The following is an 18,578-nucleotide window of genomic DNA, read 5'->3' on the forward strand; positions in this document are numbered from 1 at the left end:
CTTTTTCCCCATGCATCTACTCGTTACCTGAAAACATGAAGGTGTAGCATCATGAGTAACACAGACCCAGTAAGTACATCTTACATTCTTATATTAACGTGTCTTATAAGAAATCAAAACTGAACAACCAAGTAAAAATGTACCGAGAACCATTTATATCTTCACACCAAATCTTAAGTATGTATTTGTATACACACAACAGACACATATATCAATATTTGTAAAACTCATAATAATATCACATAGTCACATCTCTTTTATCGAATCAACAAATACTGCAGCAATAATAGGTGCAAATAACCTCAAAACAATGCATGCTCGATTCTCTTTTCACTTAACACCATAACATATTAACAATATATCACAGATAGATATTTGATCAAAACAATATAAGTACACTTTTCATTTTAGTGAATTTTCGGATTAATTGGTATCAACTCATAAATTCACGTGTTAGGGTCCATAATACCAAAACACGGGAAAGCCAGATTGATTGGTAACAATTCATAAATCCACGTGCTAGGGTCCATAATACCAAAGCACGGGAAACCACATGCTAGGGTCCATAATACCAAAGCATGGGTAAGCCGCAGCATACCAGGGTCCAACGTACTATACCCAAGTATGTATACTCAAAGTAAGCAACCTTCCTAAGAGTATAATAGTGCACTATCTGAAGGGACTAGGGCCCAGGCTTAACGTCTCATAACACCAAAACACATTTACCAGTAATTCACTTAAGCACGGGGTTGTAGATAACACCCGGCTTCACAATTGTACTTCTCAGACATAATCAAATTCACAAAATACAATCTTTATAAATTATAGATCATAATATATGTATATGTACACACACATATAGAGACATACATATATTTAGGAATAACCTCATATGAAAACATATGTAGCATAATTATATAACACAATTAAGTAAATTCACTAGCAAACAACATAATTAAAAATAAGCTAATTAAAAATAAGCTTATACATAACTGAAATCAAGTAAAATATGTAATAATAAAGTACAAGCATATAAACAAGCTTACATAAGTAAATATAACTGAAATTGTGTGGACAAATTAATATATATACATAATTATATATATATATATATATATATATATATATATATATATATATATCTATAATTAAACTTGAAAGTAATTGTGCAATAAAGGTACTGCAAATTAAACTTGAAAGTAAATGTGCAATAAAATAAAGATACTGTAAATTAGAAGTAGTAAAAGAATATTAGTTAGTAGTCAAAGAGTTAGTAGTCCTCTTTTCATAGTATTAGAAATCTTAGTCCGAAGTGTCCATTCGTCAATCAAAATAATAGTACCAAGTACTGTCAACTTTCTATTTTTATAACTTGTTCAATTCATGTCCGAAATAGTCAAGTGAAGACACCAAGTCATAGGATTTTTCATAAGGAATTCAATGGAATAAGTCATGTAGTCCAGATCAGAGTGATATAGTCCATAAATGGTAAAAGAACCATAACAGTGCTGAAACCGATATTTTTGAAACTGACCTTTGATGTTTAAGTCTTTACGTACTGTGTATTTTACCATTACTTCTCAAACTTTCCAGAATAAAAGTAGAGGTCCTAAGCTTCAAATTGATATAAAGTTTGTAGAAAATGGATAAGAAATGAGGGAGATATGAATTTTTGAAGTTGTAATGGCGGTATGAGATTTCCAGCGAGTTTAAAAGTTGCAAACTTTGATTAGCCATAACTTCTTCATTTCTTAACCTTTTTTAGTGATTCAAAAGCCTAAACTGAAGGATTTTTCATGAAGAAACTGAAAATATAATTATTTTTGACAAGATTAACTTTTATCAAACACGAAAATATATGACTGCAGCAAAACAGATTCTTTTCCATTTTATCATCGGTTATGCACTTTGATAAATCTTAAAGGCAAAAGAATATAGGAATGTATTCATGTACTTACTTAAGAAACTCAGAGATGGAGTGAATATTTTGATCTTGGATCCAAGCTTGGACTTCTTTGAGAAAAACAAAGGGAGTTTCTTGAAAGAAAAGGATGAAGGATTTGTGAGGTGAGTTTTCTCTACAACTAAGACTTCCAAATCAGTTTTGCACTTGATCTTAAGGCTTGAGGGAAAAATGATTCAGCTTCATGTTTATAAAGACTAGAAAGATGCATTAAAAATTAATCTTTAGCATCTTACTTGTAAGTCAAAAGTGAGTTGAAAGTCTACAAAGCATTTACAAGGAAATTTCCAAGAAATTTCCAAGGAATGTTATGGTTGTTAGAAAGAAAAATCAGATTAGTTCTTCTAGATGTATTGGCATTTGAATCATGTATACATATATACACATAGATACACATTTTCTCAAACTAATACGAAGATTGATATGTCATTTCGTAAGATTCAAAATATGTGTTAGCAATAACTAGTACTAAAATGACATGCATCACAAAAATAATATAGGTAATAGTATTGGGCTCAATAACAAATATCGAGTGTACACAAGAAATACGAACTAAGGTATTTTAGTAAGTTCCTAGAACTCTATTATAACTTGTAAGTATAGCATGTGGTATCATCGGTTTCTAATCGAGAAAATAAATGCTTAGAAGATACTTGGATTATTTCTAAGTTTAAGGTATCTTAGAGTGCTCTACAGTGATACTAAGTTTCGGGTTATTACATTCTCTCTCTTCATTAACTACGCATTTTTATAGCTATCTACCGCTACATTTGTCAATACAAGTATATCGTTTAACTTTTGCATCGGATGAGCAAAGACCGCCAACCGCGGTCTCCCCTCTTGACGCTTTTGTATTTCTCTTGACAGATTAGCGGAACTTCACAAACCATACACATATCGAAAGATTGGACCCTTGTCCACGTTACCGGAAACCGACATCAGGTGGCGATATTCTTAGCATTAACAGAATTCCATTAAGGATTTAATGCGAAGTGCTTCCGAGTTGTAGTCAAGAACTGACTTGAAATCACAGAAGCGGAGGCTATGTCATCTCACTTTTAGGTCAGGAAGTAGGGAGTCACGGACGTTGCCAAATCTTTCTTCGAGTGAGACCCACAGCCTTCTGGGGTCTTCTTCATTCATACACTCGTACTGGAGCGAATCATCCATATGACGAGTCATTAGGATGATGGCTTTCACCTGATTTGCCTCTAAGGCTGCTCTATTTGCTTCCAAAGCTTGAGCTTGCTCAACAGTTAGCACGTCCTGGCTAGGCTCGAGAATCGTATCCAGGATTCCATCGGCCTTGAGATGCTGGCGGACATCACGAACCCACCTGTGATATCCAGAGCCAGTTGTTCCCAATAGAGCAAAGTCCAATTTGTTCAGGTTACTCATCCTGAAAGAGAACAAGAAAAAGGGTTTGTTTCGGAGAGGAAAAAGCTACCACGAAAACATATAAAATTTCTGAGCGTAGTCGCTTCCAAGAAATTAGGAATTTCTGAGCGTAATTGCTTCCAAGAAATTCAATTCCAAGAGGTATTGGATTAGATCGAAACAATGACGTAAATGGTCGATCATAAATTCTCTACAAACTCTAAGTTTGAAGATCTCAACAAGCTCCAAGCTTGGAGTGATCACGAACCCCCATAGGTTGGGTTAATTAGGTCTCCCCTATGTTGAAGAAAGGGGGGTAGAAGAAGGGAGTTTGCAAGTCCCCGAGAAAAAGAAGAGAAATTGAATAAAAACTAAAAAACGGGAACTTTTAGTAAAAAATACCTTGAAATAGGTCGCCGGAAATTTGGCCAGAAAAAGTCGCCGGAAAAGTTGCCGGAAAGCTTCCGGAAAATCGTTGACCGGAGGGTCGACTTTTGTTGACCGGGGTTGACTTTTGTTGACCGGTGCTGACGTGTCTGCTGACGTGGCAGGATGACGTGTCGCGCTGACATGGCTGCTGACGTCAACGAGCTCCTGGGCTTGGGTCAGTGGGCTTCTGGGCCGAGAACATCTTCTTCTGGGCCGAAGGCTTGGGCCAGTAGCAATGGGCTTCTCCTTCCTCCTCTTTTTTTTTTTTTTCTTTCTTTTCCTTTTGCCGGTTTTCTGCGGGACGATTCAGTCGGCCGGTTCAGTGAGTTTTAGGCCGGTTTTCTGGGTTTTTCTTCCGATTATGGATTTCTGGGTTTGAGATGCTACTGCTGGAAAATTTTTTGTAGCAATTGGAAGTCCGGAAGGTGGTGAACCAGTGGAATATTTGATGCGGGTGGTTTGGAACTTCCGGTGGCCGGTTCGGTAGGTTTCCAGTCGGTTCTTGGGGTGGCGCCGCCGGTTCTGGACTCCTGGGAAGGAGGGCTTCAAGATTTGTGGCGGGGGCCGAAAGGGTTTCAAGGTTTTGTATTTGGATTTAGGGTTTGGCTATTTGTTTAAGGGTTAGGACGTCGTGCTGATAACGTGTTTAAGGAAAACTGAATTGAAAGAGAATTGAGTTGTACTTTCATTGATAATAGGGGCCTCTTTATATAGAGGATTACAAACATAGAGATAGAGTTGTACATGGAAACATAATCGTACATTGATTGGATATCTCCCAAGATTCTCCGAGAATATCTCTAATATAAACCCTATTTCAACTAGAGCAAGTAACCTCTAGTTTGGGCCAGACACATATTCTGGATTTACTTGAACACTCCAATAATTATAAAGCAAAATATTTCAAATTGTTTAATCCTATGATCAAATACTCCCAACGTCCAAAATTTCAAGAAGAAGTACAGCATAATTGGGTTATACGGGTTCACTTCGTGTTGGCGAGTTGACTCATGGCCAACCCATTTATTAAATGGGTCATGGCGGGTTGACCACGGCCGACCTGCTTTTTAATCGTGCGGGTTCAACCCGCTTTATTTCGTGCAGGTTTCGAGTCGTGTTATTAGGTCATGTCGTGTCGGAATTGATAGCCCTAAATTCACAACATTGTTCGTTTTCGGCTCCAGTTTCTCCCAAAATGGAAGGAAGAAAAGTGAGGGAGGCTTGACAAGTGTCACAATTTCTTGGTGGTTTATTAAGAGAAGGACAGATGGCCTATTTCAATTCGTCCTTCTCCCTATAAATGAATAGAAACTCATTCACCATTTTCATATAATTTCCGAAATCACTTTCTCTCTCTAAAAAATTTCAGCAGATCATAACTTTTTATCCATAACTCTGATTTATGATCCGCGAAAAGCTACGGATTCGTCTTGATGCCCTCTTTCTATCCATGAAGGTTTGAGTTAGATTGAACAATGATTTCTAAAAGGCTCGTTTTAGGATTTTCGATTTTCAATCGGTATTTTGGAAGGCGATTCGTATTGTCGAGGTGAGTGGGTTTGTGTAATATGTCTAAATATTCTATTTGGTATAGAAATGGTGGAAAAACATGACTTTAGCTATTTACGAAATATCTCTTTATTTTCACGTGAAGCATGTCTATTTGTGAAATATGTGGAATTTATACATATTATGTGCTGGATCCATTGTTTGATTAGTCATGGAACATTAGAACTTCTTGATTGGTTATGCCGAAGTAAGGATGTGTCACATAGTGGTATATGGCTAGAGAAGGCTATTAGGGTGCCTACGGTGGTCACTAAATTGAAGGATAACTTATAAGAAGGGATGCGATGTGATGAATTGCTATGAATTGATGTGTATACGACATACTACTTTTTAATGTGTGTAGAATAACATGACTTTACTGGTATATTACATGATCTACTAACTGAGTGCGTGATTTTGCTCACCCACCCATCTCTAATATATTTGCAGAGAAATACTAAGAGTTTGTCGAGTCGGAAAGGCATTGGACGAACCTAGAATGAAGAGTATAGAAGGAAGAGGTTTATTTACATTCTGTTAGCATGAGTCATGGGATTGATATCCCATTTATTGTGGTAAATGTGGATTGATTGAGATTGTGTAATCAAGGAGAGAATATTTGTGTAATTAAGGAGAGAATATCACGTTGTAATTATTGTAATTAGTTTCCTAGTAGAACTCTGTAACTTCTGTATATATACTCCAATTCGGGAGATGAGAAATATATGAGTATCAGAAAATTCCCAATCTCTTTGTTCTGTTTGACTTGGTATCAGAGCAGAGATCCGTCTGGACTTTGTTCGTTTGTTTCCGCTGCAAATTTGTCTTTGTATACTCTTTAAGAGTTTGTCCTTTGTCTTCGTCCTCTGTTCCTTCTGCCCTAAAAACCCTAAAAGTTTGCAACACCTTGCTGTCAAGTTTGTACTCTTTGAAAAAGTTTGTCTTTGTCATCTATAGCAGCTCTGCCGTCCTATTTCGATCCATCAAAATCTGTTTGTTCTTAAAGCTTCGGTTGCTGTTTGAAGAAGAAGACTGGGAGATTTGACCAACAAGGCAGCCATGAATCAGGGGTATCAGCCGAATCAGAACTACAACCAGGTGACTTGCAACTATTGCAAAAATATTGGCCATTACAAGAGTCAATGCCCCAAATTGCTAAGAATCAACTCCAACAACTCTGGGTCGAAAGGTGGCAACAATAATCAAAGAAGCAAGGCAGCAATTCAGTTGATGCAAGAACCTGATTTCTATGGTCAGGACCATACTAAGGGTAATGTTCCTCTAATTGAGGAACATCGAGGTAAAATTGGTATTGCTTTGAATATTTCTGACTTTACTGGTAGTGATACATGGATAATTGATTCTGGTGCGTCTGACCATATGACCTATGATAAGTCCTTGTTTACCACTTTGTCTTCCCCATCTATAACACATGTCTCAAATGCAAATGGTAAGTCCTTTCCAGTTTTAGGTGTTGGGTCAGTCCAAGTAACGCCTTCTATTATTCTCTATAATGTCCTCTATGTACCCTCTCTATCTCATCACCTCTTATCTGTGTCTGAATTAAACTCACAAAACAAGTGTTCTGTAACCTTCTATCCAATGTATGTTGTCTTTCAGGATCTGTGCACTCGGGCGACAATTGGCAAGGGAGACCTGAGGGGGAGACAGTTTCACTTGGATTGCATGTACGCAGGACAGACACAAGCACCACAAGGTCCAGTTGCCTTGACATTGGGTTCTGATCGGTTGGATGAGTTATGGTTGTGGCATCGGCGTTTGGGTCATCCGTCTTTTGGTGTCATGAAGAAGTCCATGCCCTCTTTGTTTTTGGGAGTAAGTAATTCTAGCTTACATTGTGAGACTTGTACCTTAGCTAAGAGTCATCGGTCTAGTTATTCTCCGAGTTTTCATTCTAGTACTCTACCTTTTGAGTTAGTTCATTCAGACTTGTGGGGACCTTCCAAACATCCAACCCTTTCAGGAATGCATTACTTTGTTTTGTTTATTGATGATTTTACGAGATTAACTTGGGTTGTTCTGCTTAAGTCAAAAGATGCGGTTTTCTCCGCCTTCACAGCATTCCATAATCTTGTTCGATCGTACCCAATATGATGCTCACATTAAAATTTTCCGATCTGATAATGGGGGGGAATTTGTTAACCATTCGTTTCATGATTATTTCCAATCTCATGGGATAGTTCACCAAACCACTTGTCCTCAAACACCAGAACAAAATGGGGTTTCTGAGCGGAAAAATCGTCATCTTTTGGATATGGGTCGTGCCCTTCTTCTTAGTGCCAATATGCCTAAATATCTGGGGGGAGGCGGTGCTATGTGCTTCCCATCTTATTAACCGTCTCCCATCTTCTTCTCTTCAAGGTCGTATTCCATTTGAGGTTTTGTCTAGTCATGTCTCCATTCCATCTCTCAATACCCTTCCTGCCCGTGTCTTTGGTTGTGTAGCTTATGTCCATCTTTATAAGAACCAACGTTCCAAGTTAGATGCTCGGGCCCTTAAGTGTGTCTTTGTCGGGTATGGGTCTCATCAGAAAGGGTACAAGTGTTATCATCCTCCCTCCCAACGGTTTTATGTCACCATGGATGTTACTTTCAGTGAGGACACATGTTATTTCTCGCCTACTGCGGCTCCTAGTCAGGGGGAGAAGAGTGTTTTCTTTGAAGATCAGTACAAGGAAGTGACCGAAACAAGCCTTGAAATCACAAATTCGTCCGAGGGCCATTCCGTTGAACCACTACAGCAGCCGAGTCCAGAAGCTCTTGATGCAGCTCTCGACCCTTCGCGTCCGACACCTCCAGTTCCTTCAGAAGCTTTGTTTGATCCGTCGACTGGGTCTATTCGACAGGTCGAAAAAGACTTCGATCCGTCGAAGGGGGAGCATCGACCCGTCAACAATACACTGCCTGAATTGCCTGAAGACATTAGTTGGAAGAATGTGCATGCTACTTCAGCTACTCCAGTCTCTCCCTCTCCATCAGCGGTCTCTCCTGTTCAGTCTTCGCCTGAGGTATGTAGTGGTTCCCCTTTGTCTAGTAATTTGTCTAATAATCCTCCTTTGTCTAGTAGTGTTGTTCCTTTAGATGGAACTACACAGGTTCAAAGTAAAGTCTTGCCAGATAGATCAACCCGTGGTCAGCCCCCAAAGAAGTATGAACCGAGTTTGAGTGCTAAGGTTAAGTATCCTGTAGCCAATTATGTGTCGACCCATAGGTTGTCTAAACCATATGTAACCTTTGTGAATCAATTATCTTCTGTGTCTCTTCCTAGTAAAGTGCAGGATGCAATGAAGGATGAGAAGTGGGTAAAGGCGATGGTCGTGGAGATGGATGCACTTGAGAAGAACTGTACGTGGGAGTTGGTACCATTGCCTCCAGGAAAACAGACTGTTGGGTGCAGATGGGTGTATACTGTGAAGCACAATTCAGATGGGTCGGTGGATAGATATAAGGCAAGGTTAGTGGCAAAGGGTTATACTCAAAAGTATGGAGTGGACTATGATGAGACTTTTGCGCCAGTGGCAAAGATCAATACAATCCGGGTACTTCTGTCTCTAGCAGCTAATCTTGATTGGCCTCTACAGCAGTTTGACGTGAAGAATGCTTTCTTACATGGAGATTTAAATGAAGAAGTATACATGGACTTGCCTCCGGGATATTGTACTTCCACAGGAGAGAAGATGGTGTGTAGACTAAGGAAGTCGCTATATGGTTTGAAGCAATCTCCAAGAGCTTGGTTTGGTCGGTTCACAACATTTATGAGGAGAATTGGATATAGGCAGAGTAACTCAGATCACACCTTATTCCTTAAGCATCAGAAGGGTAAGGTTACAGCCTTGATTATTTATGTTGATGACATGGTGGTGACAGGTAATAATTCAGAGGAGATTAAGAAGTTGCAGAGTCAGTTGTCCACAGAATTTGAGATGAAAGACTTGGGAAATTTGAAGTATTTCTTAGGGATTGAAGTTGCTCGAGGGAAGGATTGTATTATGTTGAGTCAGAGAAAGTATGTCCTCGATTTGTTAGCAGAGACTGGCATGCTTGATTGTAAGCCAGCTGATACTCCTATTGAGCAGAATCATCGGTTAGCAGAATATCCGGATCAGGTACCCACAAATAAGGCAAGGTATCAAAGGTTAGTTGGGAGGTTGATTTATTTGTCACACACTAGACCAGATTTGGCTTATGCAGTTAGTGTTGTGAGTCAATTTATGCATAATCCTAGTGAAGCTCATATGAATGCTGTAATTCGAATCTTGAGCTACTTAAAGTCTGCTCCAGGTAGAGGGTTGGTGTTCTCCAAGCATAGACACTTGGATGTTTTTGGGTATACAGATGCAGACTGGGCAGGTTGTATTACTGATCGAAGGTCTACTTCAGGCTACTTTACGTTTGTGGGTGGTAATTTGGTTACTTGGAAAAGCAAGAAGCAAAAGGTGGTAGCCCGTTCCAGTGCTGAAGCAGAGTATAGAGGAATGGCTCGTGGAGTTTGTGAGATGTTGTGGTTGAGAAACTTGATGAGGGATTTGGGGTTCAAACAGAAGAAGGCGATGCCTCTATATTGTGATAATAAAGCTGCTGTTGAAATTGCTCATAATCCGATTCAGCATGACAGAACGAAGCATGTGGAGGTTGATAGACATTTCATTAAGGAAAAGTTGGATGGGCAAATTATTTCATTTCCTTTTGTACCTACTGAGGAGCAGTTGGCAGACATTCTTACAAAGGCAATATCTAGCAAGGCGTTTTATGACTCAATTGACAAGTTGGGCATCTGTGATCTGTATGCTCCAACTTGAGGGGGAGTGTTAGCATGAGTCATGGGATTGATATCCCATTTATTGTGGTAAATGTGGATTGATTGAGATTGTGTAATCAAGGAGAGAATATTTGTGTAATTAAGGAGAGAATATCACGTTGTAATTATTGTAATTAGTTTCCTAGTAGAACTCTGTAACTTCTGTATATATACTCCAATTCGGGAGATGAGAAATATATGAGTATCAGAAAATTCCCAATCTCTTTGTTCTGTTTGACTCATTCTGCTTTGTAATCTCATACCTCGAGTTCGGCCTTAGGTGCTTGAGATTCACCGATAACGGATCCGGTGCGTGACACAAATATGAGAGTCAAACTATACTCATTCTGAATCATACTTAAAAGAGAAAAAAAATAAGAGCATAGAAGGAAGAGGTTTATCTTCATTGGGAGCCTAGAATGAAGAGCATAGAAGGAGGAGCTTTATATACATTCTGATTTGTAACCTTCACACCTCGCATTTGGCGTTTGGTGCTTAAAATCCACTGACACGGGGTCCGGGGCGTGACACAAATATGAGAGTCTAACTATACCTCGTTCTGTATCAAACTTGAAAAAAATAAAAAGAACCCTAAAATCCCAATTTCCAGATTTCCCAGTTCATCATTTCATCCCTCTTAAGCCTCCCAATCTACTCTTCCCGATTCTCAACCAAATTCCAATTCATCCCTCTTCAGCATCAATGAGTCATTGAGAGTCAGAGATGACGAGCTACGATTAGTGATGGCAAAGCTGGAGAGGCAACGAGACAAGGTAGTGAGAGGTCGAGGACCTGGAGGGAGAGTTCGAGCCGAAGATTATTTGTAGAAAACGCCCGAAAACATATATAGGTTTTGTTCAAGGAGCCAATCAGAGAGAAGGGTCGGTTTCGGAAGAGAGTATTTAAAGCTCAAGAGTTGTCGGGCGTCTTTGTAAGCTGAAGAGGAAGAAGAAGAAAGAGTTGCAAACCACTGATAGGAGGAGGCTTCAAATTCAGATTCAATAGAAAGTAGCTCACCTAGAAGCTAAAGAGCCGAGATGGGTTTAGAGCCTCGACAGTGGTGGCTCGGCGACCATGGCTGGCTTCTACTACTTGCTTCGATATGTTTTTTTTTTTTTTTAGGTCTATTTGGTTTGAAAACTCTAAAAAGCGGCCCAAAAAATTTCAGTCCGGGTTTCCTTCGATCCTGGTCTATGGATAACATAATTTGGACCCGCTCGATCCTGAGCTCAGCTATGGGCCCGTGGCAAGCTCTATCTATCCGTAAGACCGTAACTCACATCCACAGTCAGTGTTTCACTCTAAGAGCAACTCCAACAAAGGGTGCCAAATCCTATTTTATTACCAAAAAAAAATGCCAAACACATACCAAAGTTTTTATTTTAAAAGATATACCCGGCGTTTCAGATAAAAAAAAATAAAAAAGATATGAAAGGTAACCCAAATTTGATGGTGTCTTTATAATAAAAACTAGTGTAATAAAAAATTACGGAGTGATGGTAATAACAATTTGGGTTAACCTGTAGAAAACTACTATAAATACGCCAACTTATAGCAGAGTTTCAAAATCCAATTCTGAAAACTTTCTGAGCAAGCAAAATCCCTATTCCCCTATTTTCTACTTCACACCATCAAAGTTTCTAGCTTTCTTGACAATGTGGCATACTTTCAGAGGCGACCTTGTTGCACGAGGGTTTGGGCAGAAGATTGTTGTCTTCCTCAACAAGAACGCGGCCGTTACAGACTATGCGATTCGAGGCATGAAGACATGGTTGACGGAACTAGCAATTGGGGGTGCGACGATACCACTTTTCACCATTGAAGATGACGAAGGAGCTTGGCCAGACCCGTCTTGCAAACACTGCAAAATTGCAGGTAAAGTTGTAATCTTGGAAACACCATCATGATATTATGCCAAAAAAGTGTGAAAGACTGTATCTTTAACCCTCATTTCCATCAAAATTGAGTTTTGAATTGGTGGCTTGCCTTTTCTGATATGGTTCCTTTGATTTAGTCTAGTGTTGCTGTATCTGTTACCTTAGGCGTCTTTGTTTATTTTTGGGTGGTTTCAAAAATGTGTGTGTTTCTTGATCAACAATTTTCTGAGACCAAAGCTGATAGAATTAATGCTTTCCTTCTCCATCCGCGAATGTTCGCTAAAGTGCGTTCGCGAGATGAGTGCGTTCGTGAGATAAAGTCACTGCAGAGAAAAGTTCGCGAAGTGAGTTCGTCGCGAAGGTTCGCTAAAGTGCGTTCGCGAGATGACATCACTACGGGGAAAAGTAGGAAGCGAGTTCGCTGAGAAGTAGTGTTCGCGAATAATAGTTCGCGGAATAACTAAGTCTGGTCGCGAAGGTTGAGTCTATTCGCTGTCGCGAAACATGCTGCGGTGAAAGTCTTAGTTGCGGTGAAAGATATTTAATTTACAGCAACTTGCATTATTGTTTGCTCCACTCAAATTAAGCTAGATATTTTGTATCTAAAGTACTTTTAATCTAGTTTAATATGCTTTCATTCTTAGATATTTTGTAGGTTAATCTTGTACCCTATATAAAGGAAGTGTTGGTTGATGTAAAAAGGGTGAACAAGTTCAGAAACTCAAGTACACAAGTTTGCTGGGTTAAGTTGATCTGTTCATGCTTCATTTGCTACTGCAAATTAATAAAATCAACAAGTTGTGGTTTCGATTATATTTTGTTCAAATACAAAGTAGAAGCAAATCAAAATTTTATCAAATATATTCAACAAAAGCCCCTATGCAAATTCAGTAATGCATTGCTTTCTTGACGATGATGTCCACGTTCACAGGGGAAAGAAAGATTGTGTAAAATTGTGAATGGCTTGGAAACTTACTCATGTATCCAATTAATGTGAAAGAATATATAATAGTCTGTTGGTACAATTATACTTAATTGCAATGAAACTCTTAAGAAATAAGAGATAACTATACTAGAGATTTAGAGTTAACTATACTAGCATCTAATATCTACAACAAACTATAATTATCTACATAAACAGATTGATAGAGACGTGAGGGAGATACAGAGATAGACTCGTGCTAACAGATTGAAAGACTGTACCTTTAAATCCAATCACCAAAAATAATGCATTAATGTGTGTGCGTGTCCTTGTGCATTAATGTAATGGAGTTCAATTCATACCCTTTGAATGATCAGTTTACCAAATCTTGGAATATAACTCTCCACAATCTCAACCCGTATATAAATAATGCCAATGGACCAGAGGCTATTCACCTCCCTCCGATTGATCTCAGTCTCTTCTTTAGCTACCTAGATTATAGCTTGGACTTGAGGACTCTGGTAATTCCGAGGATTCTCTAGACTGCCTATCCCACTTTGCATCCAAAAAATTATTCGGTTGTAGCATTCTTCAATGACCACGTGCCGTTGATTTTCATGAAAGGAGGACAAAAAGATTGGAATTACAGATACTTTAAGGGTAGTGTTTCTGATGCCAGGTTTTTTAAAGCTCTATTTTATGAAAAATTCGTTTACGCAGTTAGAGATGAAGCACAAGTAGACACTATTAAGGTGACCAGATTCGACATCCATAGCTGTCATGATGTATATGTAATGGATCATAGTGTTAGATCTAGTACTTCTTTGGAAACATATCGTTGTGAGAAGAATTATCTTGTGGAATCAACTAAGGGAGACCTATTTCTTGTTCGAAGATTTTCTACATGGGAAGGTCTGGAAATAACTCTGCAAGCTACTACAACCTTTAGGGTTCACAAATTTGTGTTCCAAGACAATGATTTCGAGCTGATTGAGGAAACAAATATTGGAGATGACGCTCTATTCGTAGGTGATAGTCATTCGGTGTCTGTTTTAGCTTCAAACTTTCCTATGTGCAAGCCAAACTCCATATACTACACATGTGCAGTACCTAATGAGTATGGTGGTAAAGCATGTGAGATATGTATCTTCAATTTAGAGGACAGAACCATAACAAAACTTGAGTCTCTAAACAATTCGGACAGTTTTGAGCCGCTTTGGATCTCACCTAAGGTGGTTTAATGAACTGTTCTCATAGTTCGTGAGTGTCTTTATATCTTGGTTTCGATAATTAATTAAAACAAATAGATGATGCTTTTTATATCAAAATCAGACTGGAGTTTGCATCATCCCCTTGTTTTTTGATGTCTCTTTTCATGAGAGTGCTCTTCGTAGTCACTACTCACTAGAGGTCAATTGTAACAAACGTCTAGAGTAGTAGTGTTTAGGGTTTCATTTTGCTTACTATTTTAAGTATTTTGTAATCCTGGATTCCTAGTCCATTATGGAATAGATCTATATATAAACCAAAATATGTGGCTCTAATATAAAACCACCGTAAGGCCAAGAAGTTTCAAGTCCTTTGAGATTTTATTTTTCAATGGAGAGCGAGAGCAATCTGAAGACGTGGGTCTCCGACAAGGTAATGACCCTGCTCGGATATTCTCAACCCATAATTGTTCAGCACATCATCGCTGTTACAAAACAAGCAACCTCGCCGGCCAGCGTGGTCGAGATGCTAGTCGAATCTGGTTGGTCCTCCAACACCGAAACGGCGTCGTTCGCCCAAGAAATCTTCGCCAAAGTTCCTCATAAAGCATCTGTTCTTGACCAAAACATAAAAAAACCTAGGGTTTTCCGTCGTAAAAGGTATGATCTTGTGGACGATGATGAAGAAAAACAAGAACCAGAGCAAGAAGAGAGAAAGGTGAAAATACGAACTTGCCCTGAAGATGAGGAAGAGGAAGATCAGAGAGCGAGGGAGCAACTGGAGAGGAATTTAAAGGAGAAGGACAAAGCAGCCACAAGAAAACTGACAGAGCCAAACCCTAATCGGAGAAGATCGTCGAGGAATGCTGATCATGACATTGAACGCTTGCGAACACTTTCGAGGGAAGGGTATATGAAGAAAAGGAAGAGACAAATATTGGATGAGATTAGAGCCGAGATAGAAGATGAGAAGAAGTTATTCAAACATGAAAAGCTAACTCAAGCAGAGAAAACCAGAAACAAATACATGGAGGACATATGCAATGTTGTGAATAAGTATGAAGCTGTGGATGATGATGTCGAAGTCTACCGGATTCCAGAAGCCTATGATGACATGGAGAGTGGTGTTAATCAGAAGAAGAGATATTCTGTGGCGTCGCAGCGATACAAGGATGGAGAAGTGAAGAAGGTTGGTGCACATGCAGAGCAGGTAGCTTGGGAGGATCACCAAATTGGAAAGGCAAGGGTTAGTTTTGGTTCAAAGAATAAAAGGAGAGAAGGTGATGAGTATGAGTTTGTGTTTGAAACAGATATGGTTGAGTTTGTCAAGGGGTCAATGGGGTCAGGGATTAAGGGAGATGATAAGTTTGGTGATGATGATGATATGGAAATAAAGAGTAATCAGTTATTTGAATTGAGAGCAAAAACAGCCATGGAGAAGCTCCAGGAGGAGAGGAGAGCATTACCTATGTACAAAATGCGCCAAGAGTTTCTCAAAGATGTCAAAGAACATCAAATTGTTATTATTGTTGGCCAAACCGGTTCAGGGAAAACTACACAGATACCACAGTTTCTGCATGAGGCAGGGTACACAAAGGGTGGGAAGAAGATTGGGTGCACACAGCCGCGGCGCGTTGCAGCAATGAGTGTTGCTGCCAGGGTTTCTCAAGAAATGGGTGTCAAGCTTGGGCATGAGGTAGGTTACTCTATTCGTTTCGAGGATTGCACCTCTGAGAAGACTGTTGTGAAGTACATGACAGATGGCATGTTGTTGAGGGAGTTCCTTGTTGAGCCAGATTTAGCAAGCTATAGTGTGCTGATGGTGGACGAGGCACACGAGAGAACTCTCTCGACTGATATTCTATTCGGATTGGTGAAGGACATTGCCCGATTTAGACCTGACCTGAAACTCCTTATCTCTAGTGCTACTCTTGATGCTGAGAAATTCAGTGCTTATTTTGATTCAGCTCCAATTTTTATAGTCCCAGGAAAGCTTCATGATGTTGATGTCTTCTACACAAAAGCACCAGAAGCTGATTACTTGGATGCAGCAATTGTCAGTACACTTCAAATCCACGTGACAGAACCCCCCGGAGATATATTGGTGTTCCTTACTGGACAAGAAGAAATTGAAACCATGAACGAAATATTGAAGCACAGGACAAGGGGTCTAAGGACAAAAATTGCTGAGCTGATTATCTGTCCCATATATGCAAACTTGCCTAGTGAGCTGCAGGTCAAGATTTTTGAGCCCACTCCTGAAGGGGCTAGGAAAGTTGTCCTTGCCACAAACATTGCTGAAACTTCTCTGACTATCGATGGGATCAAATATGTCATTGACCCTGGATATTGCAAGATGAAGTCCTACAATCCGAGGAGTGGGATGGAGTCATTGCAAGTCACTCCCATCTCAAAGGCGTCGGCAATTCAGAGGGCGGGTAGGTCTGGTCGAACTGGCCCTGGTAAGTGCTACAGGTTATATACTGAGGACAATTTTAAAAATGAGTTAGATGATACCACAATACCAGAAATACAACGAACTAATCTTGCTAATGTTGTTCTTACTTTGAAGAGCCTTGGGATCAATGACTTGCTGCACTTTGATTTTATGGATCCTCCACCTGCTGAAGCACTGATAAAAGCCTTAGAACTGTTGTTTGCACTAGGGGCACTAAATAGTGTTGGTGAGCTTACCAAGATTGGTAGACAGATGGCTGAGTTTCCTGTGGATCCAATGTTGTCAAAGGCGATCGTTGCTTCAGACAAATACAAGTGCTCAGAGGAGGTACTTTCTATTGCTGCCATGCTCTCTACTGGTAATTCCATCTTCTATCGTCCGAAGGACAAACAAGTCTATGCTGACAATGCAAAGCAAAATTTTCACATTGGCAATGTGGGAGATCATATTGCATTGCTAAATGTTTACAATACATGGAAAGAGACAAATTATTCGACACAATGGTGTTACGAAAATTATATACAAGTTAGGAGCATGAAAAGAGCAAGAGATATCCGTGATCAGCTTGAGCGGCTCTTGGAGAGAGTTGAGATTGAGCTCACCTCGAACCCTGTAGATTTAGAGGCTATAAAGAAGACAATCACTTCTGGTTACTTCCCTCATTCTGCTAGATTGGAAAAGAATGGAGCTTATAGAACAGTGAAAAATCCACAGACTGTCCATATACACCCCAGTTCAGGGCTGGCACAAGTGCTTCCGAGATGGGTTTTGTATCATGAGTTGGTCCTCACCACTAAGGAATATATCAGACAGGTTTCAGAACTAAAACCAGAGTGGTTGGTGGAAATAGCTCCGCATTATTACCAGCTAAAGGATGTGGAAGATTCGGTTTCAAAGAAGATGCCTCGGGGAGAAGGGCGTGCGCCATAGATTGTTCCCCTAAGTTGCAATCCCTTCTGTATTTCTGTTTTGTACTAGAGAATGACTGTGTGGTCTTAACTATCTTTGTTTTGGTTATATTAGAAGTTTCTGAAATATAATATCTGACTTCTTTTTTCTCATAACTGAAGACAAAGGCCAGATGGAACATGAAGCAGTTTGATTGCATATGCGCAGTACAGAGTCAGAAAGAGCGATTCAGTTGTGGCATTCACATTGAGATTGTTTTGCTCAGGGATCTGCATCAATGATGAATTTAATGGCTATTTTTCACAGTACATTTATTTACCCCATCTCCTTTGTTCTTTGATCAACATCAATATATTTATGCCACTCAAAGCAAAACCTCAGTTGTAACGTAATTATTCACTGTACAGGAAAATATACGCTTGGCATAATGTTGATGGTCTCTTTTAAAGTGAGATACTTTACTAGTTTAAAGTTCCAGCAGATTTGCTAGCCGTTTGTAGCATCATAAGTTGCCAGGTATGTGGGTAAGGAGATCCAATCTGAAGGGAAGGATTATGCCGAGATTTACAGTTGACTAGTGCTGTTCGACCTGCAATCTTCATTTAGAGTTCTCCTCTGGGAAAGATTGATCCAGGCATGAATTTTACAGTTGTAACTCGTCAACTGTAATCAGGCATCAACAGATTGATACAGATTCGTAAATAGACTCCAGTTTACCATCCCCTTTATCACTATTGCAGCTCAGACAAAATCGCTTTCGTTTTGGTCAAGCTCAGGTGCCAATGGGGGATGGATTCCCCAAATGAAGAAAGGTTTTGTTTCTGGCATTTTCATAGGTTTCAAAGAGTGCTGAAAGTGGAGTTTCCTGTGGCTGTATCAATATATTGATCATCAAGTTCATTTGATTGAATTAAACTGTTCGTGCAACCTTTTTATTAGCCTCAACTGATGCAAATCAGTTTAGTACTTGCCCTTTCAAATCCTAAAAAAATCTAATGGTGAAGAGATAATCTTCTGATTCAATTTTAAAGCCACCTGACTCAAGTTGCACAATTCTTTTTAAGGAGG

General features: G+C 39.5%; 1 protein-coding gene across 1 annotated transcript; it reads left to right on the top strand.

The window, feature by feature from the left end:
* The first annotated feature begins 14,534 nt into the window (after nucleotides 1–14,534).
* LOC133727053 (pre-mRNA-splicing factor ATP-dependent RNA helicase DEAH1-like) lies at nucleotides 14,535–18,371 on the top strand. The gene is made up of 2 exons (XM_062154680.1): nucleotides 14,535–17,815; nucleotides 17,918–18,371. The coding sequence occupies exon 1, from the start codon at nucleotides 14,535–14,537 to the stop codon at nucleotides 17,529–17,531; it is 2,997 nt and encodes a 998-aa protein (XP_062010664.1). The 3' UTR covers nucleotides 17,532–17,815; nucleotides 17,918–18,371.
* Nucleotides 18,372–18,578: the final 207 nt, after the last annotated feature.

The sequence above is a fragment of the Rosa rugosa genome, chromosome 1 (genome assembly GCF_958449725.1).
Source record: "Rosa rugosa chromosome 1, drRosRugo1.1, whole genome shotgun sequence".
Taxonomy (NCBI): Eukaryota; Viridiplantae; Streptophyta; class Magnoliopsida; order Rosales; family Rosaceae; genus Rosa; species Rosa rugosa.